Raw genomic sequence first — 12129 nt, forward strand, 5'->3', positions numbered from 1 at the left:
TTTCAGCGTGAAATTATTTAACGAGAAAACTCTAGATTAATTCCTCGATCCACGAGTATGGCGGATCTGCACGCACGAAGATAGTACCCGAAAGTTTGAGATTAAATTGGTCACGTCGCATGAAGAGGAGTCTGAAACTTCTCTTGGCTCGGATCCACTCGCGAAATCCTCTTATCCGCTCCTGAATATCAGTGAAAAAAGTTTCAATCGTTACGAGCTTTAAATACTTTCTATTTAAATATTTTTTATTCAAAGTTTTTTTATTTATTAAATCTTCCTACTACGGTATATTAAAAACGATTACATATTACATTTATATTTAAATATATATATTGAATCTTTTATTTTAATTTTTTTTTAAGTTTCTTTTTTACTTAATTTTATAGAAATTGAGGTTATGAATTTTTCGAAGTAAATTGTATCAACGAAGATTAAAAATAAAACTAAAAGTTAAAATTTTCAGATTGAAACAAGCAAAAAATAATGATATTAAAAATGTAAAAATAGAAATTATAATTTAAAAAATGATATTAATAAGAATAATGATGCACGAAACATGAAATAAAAAAAATAATATAAAAAATTATACATATTATTTAGAAACAAAAAAATTAAAATTTTCAAATTTAAAATAGTAAACTGAACAGTTATATAATATAAGACTAAAATCAAATGTATTTATACAATAAGAATTATACAATCAAGTTATATATTCCAGAAAAGATTAAACATTAATGAAATATTTCAAACATCCTTAAAAAAGATTAAGTAAAGTTTCTGGTTCAGTTGTATTTTATTTATACAATTTCTCGAAAACATGAAGCAGATTGAACAATACGAGATGGTTATTTTGTTTTTCTCATTTCACAATATGGACATCGACAATGTGGTCGGAAATTTCTATAACTTTTCCGACAACAGCGACTTCGTCCAATTTCCGATTTCTGTTGATGATTTCGGATTTCGCATCTTCCATCGTCCTCATTTCTCTTTACTCTTGATAAAAGCGCAGGGTTTCAATAATTAATCGTCTTAGAAATTATCACAAATTTTATGCAAAAATATTCTCATTGATTATTTTTTATTTTACTATTGAAAGTCAACAATTTAGAAATTTAGAATTTTATATAAATAATTTATCGAGTAAAAATTTCTATAACATTAAAAATAATTTAATTTTTTCTTTGTGATATAAAAGGTTAGATTTTAAAAATCATTTGATTCCATAAAGTTAGATATTAATTCATGATTTATCTATATATTATTTATTATTATAAATATACAAAATTAATTGTTAATTTTTGATGTTTTATATAAAGAGAGTACATTTCAGTATGATTAAATGCAGATATTTATATTATATAATAATATATTCACGGCTAATTAAATAAATTCGTTTAATTTTAGATAACAAAAGAGAAACAAGATTTAAATTCTTGAATAAAAATTATGAATAATACAATACTTATATTGAGTTAAGAAAATAAATTTTTTATCTTATTATTATTAATTTATCTTACTCTTATTTTTTTCTTCCTTTAATTAATTATTTTTAATGTTATTTAAAATAATAACAATTCCAATAATATAAAACATATTCCAATTCAATCGTGAGATTACAAAATCTCTATATGCGCTTTCACTTCTTCCAAATGAATTGAAATGAAGATCAACCTACTTTTAATCGCAAATATCAATTTTTATTCTTAAAAATAATTCCTTGCTTATCTTTGATGATCTATTGGTACGAAAAAATTGATTTAAAAATAATTTGTATACGCTCATTGTAATTGCATTCTTTCTATTTAACATAGAAGGTTTTCACCTAACTTCCTCGTTTTCACCAGTGAGCTCGTCAGAGCTGTTCTACTTTCCCTTTGGCTCTCTTGGCCCACGCCTTTACCATTCAACAGATTCGAAATCGGATGGCCCGATTGACAAAATCGTCGTTTCGACACCAAACGCCTGTAATTGGGTCTATTAAATGGACCAGATACGTGATTGCTTCATTCTATATTTTATTCGTGTATAATAATAATAATTCACTTGTCAATGTGCAATATATTCTTTGACATTTAAAGCGATCTTTATGCACAAATTAAGATATTCAAATTTCCATCTCGATCTTGTTATATTTCTTCAATTAATTAAAATACTCGCATCGCGCATGTGCGAAAAAGTGATCCGTGAATAGTGCTGAGATGCAATCTCCAGTTTCCCACAAAATCAGTTTCTGAGCATGCGCATGAACTCGGTCACGTTCTCTTCCACCAATATCCACGCGTTCCCTACGTTCACCTGGCTTCGAACGTGGAATCACGATAAAACCGTTTATCTTTCTCTTGGCAAAATGTCGCTCGAAACACCACGTCCCGAATAGCCTCTTCTCCTTTCGCTCGATGCCTCTGACTGTATCTAGCGCAAAAGCAACGTGGGAGTAAAACGTGGAAGTGAAAGTTAGACCGAGTAACAACGGAGAAGAGAAGGGACGTCGTGCAAAAGGCGCCAGTTAACATGTCGACGACGGATAAGAGGTTTAACGAATGAATGTATCACACTTGCCTTTTTAAACGAGATTTACGTGACATTATGTTCAATTTTTCTTTTTTTTTTTTTCTGTTCTTGTTTTTACGTATCTCAAAATGAATTTTTTCTGTATCTTTACGTATATCTGTTAGGAAGTTTATTTCTTTTGTCCTTCGTTTTTAGGTTATTTTGCAATTTTCCTTTTCCGTCGTATCAACGTAAAGAAATGTAAAATGGATTTTTTGTGACGTTATTTTAATAATTTAGTAACTTTTATGTCTAATTATATGCTTTAATATTTGTTGGTATAATATATTTATTAATATAAAAAAATAAAAGTCGAAAGTTTTTTTAAATCTTCTTCTTTTGCATATTTTATTCTGATAAAAAATAAATTTGATAGAATTTATGTAGACATAAAAAAAACGTATTGTTTGAAACAAGCTCAGAGAGAATATAATAATAAAATCAGAAACAACACGATTTATGATTGTTATGCGACTTGTTGTAAATTCTCGCAAATTTTAATCCCCGGTATATTAACTAGTGATTTATTATCTCTCCGCTTTATCACTCCATGCATTTTGTAGAATTTTATGACTTTTTATAGAAGTTTTTATGATCGTTTTTTATAATCTCTCTGGTTAACTTTGTATGTTCATGAACAGATTAATTAATTTAAGCTTCTTATGTTTTATTTTTATTTTATAACAAAATATAGTGTGAAAAAATGACTGATATTTATAAAATTAGAGAATTTTATTTTATTACAACATATATATTTTTTAAAAACTATGAAATAAAAAATTTTTAATTCTTAAATTTTTAAACTTTTAAATATTTGAATTTTTTTTAATAAACTTAAGTGATTACTCTTCTCTGCATTCTTCCATTATTCTATTATTCTAATATAGTTAAAATAGAAAATTTTATTAATTTCTAATTACACGTAATGTATAAACTAAGTTAATAGAAAAATAGAAAAACATCTTCTCGTGACTGAAACAACTTCTAATGCAGAGAGAAACGTAAGATACTTTCTCGAATTGTCTTTCACTATAGTTGGTAAAAATTTTCGGTTTTTCTTTTATTTTGTGCGTTTAAAGCGAAGTAAAAGCGCCATAATCGTGAGATTTCTCTTATCTGCTCCTGTCTACTTTTGCTGCTCACAAAGAGCGTGTGCGGGAAAGTGAAAGGGGGAAAACAAGACTGTTTTTCGTTTGCCAAGCAGTTAATATTATATATGTATATCATTCAGAAACCATATCTTATGAAACCGTCAAAATCAAAGCAATAAAGTTTTGCTTCCGTATTTCAAATGTTGAAAATATCATATATTATTGATCTTAAAATATCCGTATATACTTCAATAATTGAGATTTACAAAATGTTGTGATGAAAGATTGCAATAAATATCGATGATATAACACATATATTTATAAACTCATCTTCTTTAATCATCATCTTTAAAAATTTGAAAATTGAAAATTCAAAGAAATTAAAATTAGAAAATCTTCTCAATAACCACACTTCCCAGACAAACATATTTACCCAAAAGTATAAAATCATATCAATTTTCCAAAGGAACTTCGCGGTTTCGAGATGTCAAGAATTGCTTATCGCTATAGTTTTTTTTCTTTTTTTTCTTTTTTATTAGTATCGCGGTTAACCATATACGCGGTTGAAACACTTTTTCTGTTGCAACGGGTGCGTCCGTATGTTGAAAAACAATTTAACCGTATGTAGTTCACCTCCATACGTCTCTTAATGTAACGCAAACGGCATCCGTAAGCGGAAACGATGTCCTTTGGAAGGGGATAAATACTGATATTAACCCATCCGGTGCCACAATCATTCACGAACACTTTTATTCGATGGTCTCCAGCAGTTTCGAAGGGTATTGAAAATTGAATATACCAAAAAATAAAACGAAATATTCCTAAGTAAATATTTTTAATGTAGTAAATAAATTAAACGGTATATAATCAAATCTATTCTGTGAATAAAATTATAATTTAACTTGTGCTCATAGTTTCCAATATTTTTAAAATAAATTGTTCTTTTTTTTATAATTCTCAATCTTTTTTATATATAATACGCAGTTTTTGAATTAGTATCCTTCAGTTTTCTATATTCAATTTAAGATCAATTAAATATAAATTAATGTTTTTTTCATTCATAAATTTTTATCCAATTAATTTGATAATTTCAAATTTCAATAATTCCATTATTTGACAAAATTTACAAGAGATACAACATTTTTAATAACTTAATCTGTAATTTCTCGAGTGAAAGAATCAATTTTTACAAGATATTTCAGACAATTTTCAACAAATTGTATTGAATTAATAAACATAATAAATCATAGTGATATTCTTATTTAAAGCCTGAACTTGAAGAAACCGTATAATCATCGAGTTAGTGATAATGTAATTAGATAAAAAAAAAAAGTCGTAAACGAGAAAAGTATTGTTGCTATTTATATTCTAGAGTTATGTTAAAACTCGATTGTTGATTTTTGCTGAAAAACATACAAGACAAAACAGTTTTGCATCGTTCGTTTGCCGATTCTGCCTCTAACTTATTAATCGTTTTACGTGTTACACAATATGTATACGATTATAGAGGCGGAAATTAGTCTACATAATAGAAAAACGAACGACACTATTGGTTTGAATATAACAAAGATGATGGTCATCGAGAAAAGTACTTGGAGAGTAATAACTTGACATTTATTACTAATAAGTCTTCATAGACGTAGGCGATGATTACCAATTATAATAATGAGTTTTGGTAACTTAAGAATTTATGTTAGTTAAATTTAATGAAGAATCGAAGAGGAATTGATGATTGGAAATTATTATATTCGAATTGAAATGAATTTTATAATATGTGCTTTTTCGAGATATTAATAGATAATTAAAACGGATAATATTCAATGTTTTTTTTTATAAAATTTATTTTCAATTTAAAGATTTACGTTTGCCATATGAAATGTCTAATGTAAATACAATAAATTCGATAAGATTTAAGAATTGTTACTATATTTAAATGGTTATTATATTTAAATGAAAACCTTTATTTAATTAGTTATTTTCCAAAGTATCTATATTATATGATTTGGTTATACTTTCATTTATTGTTATTTAATAACTATATATTTAATAATTATTCTTGCTTGATAACTCCGTAAGAATTTCCTATTCTTTCGAATCTAATTATACCATTTATTGACTTTCTTTATCGATTTAACCTCTTCAGAAACAAATTCCTTAATTCCTCAGAGAGCAATAATTATTTTACCAATATATATTTTTTACAACGCATCGTATTTTCTCGAATCATATTCAAATTAAATTATTCTTTTAAAATTATATAATAAACCAAATTTAAAAAAAAAATCACGAATTATTATCACAATCAACAAAAGTGAGAAAATTATATATTCGTTTTAAGTAAACGTATCGAGTGAGAATCGAAAGAATTTCACTAAAGGTGAGCCATTCACACCTACAGAGGACAGAAACGACTACTCTACTACTCTGAGTACTACTCGACACGATTAACCAACCTGACCAATCCACCTTCGTAGTTATCGCATTAATGTATCGATTGACCGGCCCGATAAGGGTTAAAAGGTTAAGACGAGAAGTCGCGTAGCGACCACCGTTTGACTAGAGAGAATCGAGAAAGAGAAGCAGGTCCGATGAACCTGCGGGGCTAATGTACTCGACTCGATGATGCTCGAGTAGTTCCGTACTTGGCGCACGTGAGCACCATCGCGTGCCCCGCATACTCTTCTTTCATGCTTCTTTTCTTCGTCCTACCCCCTCCCTCGTTCTGTGTCCACCTCTTTCGCCGTTCAGCCCTCCTTCTTCCTCGGTCACCCCTTTTCCTCGCATCGACTAGCGTCCCTCCTCGTGCTATGTGTAACGTAACGATCTGTTCACGCGTGCCACTGATCTTTGTTTGAGCGACTGAAGGAATTCTTTTCAGTCTGGGCCATCTTGCACAATTAAGAGAACCTAAGAGAGGAGCGGATACATTTATACGATGAATATTATAAAAAGAATAAATTGTTTCGTTATGTTTCGTTACGTAATAATTAATTAAGTTGTTGAATTGAAATTTTTATTTAAAATATTGCAAGATTATATAATATTTGCGCGTGATAAGAAGATTTTTAGATACAATTCTTGTAAATAAATATCTTACAATGTCTTTTTACAATTTTTAAAATAAGATTGATATTGTTCGAGTTACGAGTAGTTAAAAGATTAATCATTATTTCAAGTTGCCCTTTTAATTGATTCTAATTATTCCATCCATTGTGCAATCCCAATTTCCAATTTTGTTAAAACTACGCGAACTGAAAGTAACTTGGGAACAATTTGTACGTGTTTCAGACTTGCGGTGAGCGACTGTGCGCCTCAAACGTCGCGGGTCAGCTCAAACTTGCACAGCAGCAGTAGTATGGCAGTAAGCCGTGTACCAAGCCCTCCACCACCGGAAGTGAACACCCCCGTGGCCGAAAATTGGTGTTACACGCAGGTGCGTACTGAACATTAGATAAAACTCTGGGCCAAACTTTTTTAATTATTTTTGTAAAAAGTAATAACACCTATTCACCTTCTTAATTAATTAAAGATGCATACGTCGATTCTCTAAAAATTGTTTGTTGACGAGTAAAATTAATAAAAAGAAGAAATTGCTTTTATCAAAAATTAAAAAACCAATTCGAGATTAATTTTAGGGTAATGATAAATGTGCATTGTATAATATTTTTAACGATTCTTATAATCCAAATGTGATTGTCGACTATCGACATACTGAGGCCAATTTAATTGCAGTTTAATTGGTCGTTAGCTTCAGTTTCGATTGTCAGAGCAGGGAAAACGTTTTGCTCCACGATTAGAACAATAATATACATTTCAACAATTGACGATGCTCATCTCTCGAAAATTAACGTGATTCGGACAGTTCTTTTCTTTTAAAAATTAACAATTATTTCAAATAAATGCAACATGATGCAATTGATTTAATTAAATAACTAAAGGAAAAAAATGGAACTGATTTTGCATACTTTTTTGCATTCTTTGTAAAAATGTAGCATATTGTAAATCTTTTTTCCTTGTTCCAGAAAAAAAAAATTTGATTCTACGAAACTTACTAATCCATTCTTCTCCAAGTTCGTACAGAACTCTTAAAGGTTTTGGGTGTCGAATCCTCCTCTTCTAGGTCAATTTCATCGTCTTCGTCGATATCATCCTCGTGGTCGCGCGTGAGACCACGCACTCCTGACGTTCTCGTTCTATTTTTACTGCTCGTCCCCTCGCGATGTGAATGACCTGCGACTAGATATCCCGCTGCTCCATGCGATCTCTAACTCACCCGTGGAAACGTTCGCCAGCTTTCCCGCGAGAATCTGTCACTTCAAAAGCTCGCAGAACGAAACATGAGGGTAAAATTCTCTCTCTCTTTTTTTCCTTCTAACAGGGAGCAAAAGTTATCTTCCATAATGATGTTTAAACTTAACGTTAAAATAAATTTTTTGAAGAGTCGTAGATTCTTTAAAAATTATTATACAGTTTTTATACTTTCTTTGATTTCAATTTGACTTTTTTTGGCTTTTGTTTCAACGATTAAGAAAAATCATTGCTTCGCAAGCATTGTTCGGTTCAGTTCTTCGAAATATCAATAGATATGTTATAATATAGGGGGGGGAATATTGCGCAATTAATATTGCAATAAAAATAAGAATCGCAGCATCGGAAAAAATTATGAAGAAGCATATAATTGTATTTTGATTTTTTATTCTTATTCCAGGATAGATATCTCTTTCGAATCGAAAATTCTATTCGAAATCAATTTTACACTCGTTCGATAGCTCGAAGATATAAGAAATTAATTGCTATAATAAAAATTTTAAAGAATTTAACTGATGGATTAGTGTGAAATGAGCCTTCTTCGATTGATGGTGATTTAAAAGAACATCTGGAGAACAGTCTGAGTGAAAGTGCCTTGAGAAGATCTCGTGGATTCGTTGTGGTAGGATGTGGTCATGAACGAAGATGATCGATTCTGGTTTAAGTGTAATCTTGTGTTGTTGATAAATTGATGTAATTTGTTTTGTTCGTGGAATTTACATCGTGAAATAATTTATAAAATGTAGTATTAGCATGAATGAAGATCATTTCAAAGATCATAAATATTTCAAGATTGTTCAGAATAATTGTATTTTTTTATAAAACTATACGATCAAACAATTTAGCAAATATAAACACGAAAAACTTTTATTACAAATTCGATTATTTCATCTGTAACAATTTGATATACTAATATTATTTATTATTATTCAGAATAAACACTTTGTTGTTTACATTTATTAAAATTATATTAAAAATATTTTAAGACAACCTAATATTTCTAAAACACTTTCTCTCAAAAAGCACTGATCTCGATCGATATTTCATTTTAAAAAGAAGAATCAAATCTCTCGTGAAACTCTTCGAGTGTTATTCACGTAATGCAGACGTTATCCAGGATTGAATCCTTCAAAGGGATTGTGATCTTCCTCTTTCTCCTCCTCTTCCTTCAAAAGGCGAAGTTCGAAGGAATTCCAATATTCGAAGGAGTGTGCAACTCTCGGTTTTCAGGGAGGATCCATCGAATCGAAAGTCGATTCGTGCTCCAGTTAACTTTCGTAATGCATGCGCCGATTTCGCCTCGTCAGCGGACACGAGGAGTCTGGTGCAGCAATCATGCGAGCTCACGCGCTGTATCTGTCGTAACACCGATCGATGAGCTCGATAAAAAGCGTAGAAAGCATTCTGGCATAATTTCCAATTGGTTCGTTCGTCTCACTGTTCTTAGAATCTTCTCCCGAGTTTAGACGGTAAATTGATCTCGATGAGTCATTATGGCAGGAGATTGCGCTTAGGATTGGTGGAAAACGATCGATTAAAATTATTTCATTTGGAACTTTTTAATTTATTTATTGATATTAGATTTTCTTTTCGTAGTTGAAAAAAATCGAGAAGAGCTTTTCTAACTTTTATAATTGTATCCAAGATGGCGAAGTCCAACGATTTTATACTTTGATACTTTTTAACGTGTATTTATTTTATTTGCATAGATTTTCGATTTTTGTAAGTTTGTAAGGATTAAAATTAATTAAAATTAATTATTTTTCATTAACTATTATTATTTTTCTTTAATCTAAAGAACTTCTTTTGATATTTGAAAATTTTTTGAAAATTTGAATAATGATTTTAACGTATATCTGTAATATTAAATCTTTAAAAAAATCCATAGAAGAGTTTCTAATGATCTTTATTTAAATTTCAGGAATTTGAAATACTATGAAGTTATAAAAATATAATTTTTAATTTAAGAATTTGAAATACTAATTCTCAATTAATCAATTACTAATTCTTTGAAAACTAGAAAAGATTCATTTGTTGAAATCAACTTTTCCTATTCAACTCTATCTTTTTATTCTTGTTAGCTTCGCCATTTCTTTGATCCACAGATTATGGCAATTTTCCACGTTATTATTGCAAAGCATTTCGGATCTCTCAGTAACTGTTTATATTTTTGATCTCTTTTATGTGAATTCAGCTCATCTTCATCGTCAAACTGATCTTTTTTAGATAGACAATTAATTATATTATGATCGTTTTGAACGATTTTTAATAATTCAAATCAATCGACTATGTAACGAAATCTTGCTATCTCCATTATTTATTAAAAGCTCAACAAAATCTATTTTATCAGCCTACAAATTCCAACAATAATCCACAGTATCCACGTCAATGTAAGTTCATCAACTTTCCTTATTAAAGTAACCTAAATCACCCACGCATTCAGCCTACCTATTCAATTTCTTAATAAAATCTCGTCCCACTAGATCATCATCACCATCATCATCACCACATATACCCAACAGCGTTCTCTTCACTTCTCAAAAATCTGGGAATCTCCAGCAACCCCTGACTCTCCTCCACACCCATTCATCCATCTGCAATTTCACAAAAGTCCCCCAACTCGAGCTCTCGACTCGATTTTTCCACCAACTCCTCACCTCACCAGACGCGAATTTCATATACCAGAGTCATTATCACTCGTTGCCTTTCATTTCCACATCGTTATCTCGAGGCACGTGTTCCATTACACGAACTCGTCTCGCGATGAAACTAAGATCGAGAGAAGGGCCAAGCTCTTCTTCACTTTTTTCTCTCTCTTTGTTGTCTTCTTCGTCTGCTTATTATACTTTTTTCTCTCTCTTCGGTATTTCCTTCTTTTTTGACGTCTGGTTTTTTCGAGATCTTCCTCTTTGAAGTCTCCCTTTTTGCTATCTCTGAGACGTCATTTTCTCTCTTTTTATCTTCTTCCTAGTTTCCTCTTCTTTTCTTTAATATTTCTTCATCTCTACTTCGTTCGTCTTCTGTTTCCTCTCTCTTTCGACAAAGTAAACAACATCGATTCTCGAAGAATTCGATCTCCTCGATCGTTTGCCTCGTGCATGTTCGAACACCGTGTCCAGGGCTCTACCGGAAGCCTCGACTTGGTCTGCTTGCTGCTCGAAGCAGCGCACGCCGCTCCCGTAAACGGGCACGGGTGATTCAAGGCCGATCGTCGACGACCGCCGGGTTGAACGACTCCTGGGGGGCGTCGACCGGGCCTCCTCTCTTCGTCTTCCTTCCTTCTTGTGATTCATCGCGCTGTTTTCTTCTATACGGAAACGACTAAGACGATGAACTTTGTGCCTCTGTGTTCTTTGCGCCCTCTCTTGGATCCTCTTCGACGCTCGGAACTCTGGCTTGGATATTTCTTCGTGTATCAGACCGTTTGGAAAATTGAATGTCGAATTTGAGTTCGATTCAAGAGGGTGGAGAAAGATCGATGCAGAAAATTAGTAAGATTGGGGGATTTTGAAATGAATCTTTTTAAAATATGAGAGAAGAAGAGTAGATTGGATAGTGGAATTTGTTAGAATAAGTAAAAAAAAAAAATAAAAATATAGTAGAATTTAATATTTGGGAATTTTTAAATAATAATGATAATTCTTTTTGAAATTTGAGATACAGAAGAAACATAAAAGAATGGTGATAAATATTTTAAATATTAATAAATTAAGAATAATAAAAAATAGATGAAGATTTTAGCGAAGGTAAGAAGTTGGAAAAGTTGTTGGATCAGTTTCTAGAATGCGATGAAATCTTGGTGAAAGTTATGAAATGTTTAAAGTTGGAAAATTTTGGAGTGGAAGAAGTGAGATGAATATATATTTAAGATTTGTGAAGAAAATATGGATATTAATATTAATATCTTAAATATTTTCAATATAAAAAAAATTAATTAGATTTTAATGAAAAAAGATTGAAAAGTTTATAGGTTTAAAGAGTGAAAAAAGTAAAAAGTAACGTTAAAATACTTGAACAAAGAATTTAGAGTTGAAGATTTTGAAATGAAAGAAATAAATATTCAAGTTTTCTTTATATATATTTAGGAAGGATGAAGAATAGAACTTAAAATTAGCTGTAAATATAGAATTTTGTTTAATTTGAAGTTATAAATTATATTAGAATAATGAAAATCTTG

The 12129-nt window shown here is 30.4% G+C and overlaps 1 protein-coding gene across 6 annotated transcripts in view; it reads left to right on the plus strand.

Annotated features, from left to right (window-relative positions):
- The window catches only part of LOC108000731 (protein roadkill), a 158409-nt gene that overhangs the window by 133575 nt on the left and 12705 nt on the right, over positions 1-12129 (plus strand). For all 6 annotated transcript variants that reach the window (XM_017061278.3, XM_062085388.1, XM_017061275.3 and 3 more), the window contains one exon: positions 6933-7077. In XM_017061278.3, coding sequence (XP_016916767.1) covers positions 6933-7077 — 145 coding nt within the window. The remainder of the gene's footprint in view (positions 1-6932; positions 7078-12129) is intronic.

Source organism: Apis cerana, linkage group LG15 (assembly GCF_029169275.1).
Source record: "Apis cerana isolate GH-2021 linkage group LG15, AcerK_1.0, whole genome shotgun sequence".
Lineage (NCBI taxonomy): Eukaryota > Metazoa > Arthropoda > Insecta > Hymenoptera > Apidae > Apis > Apis cerana.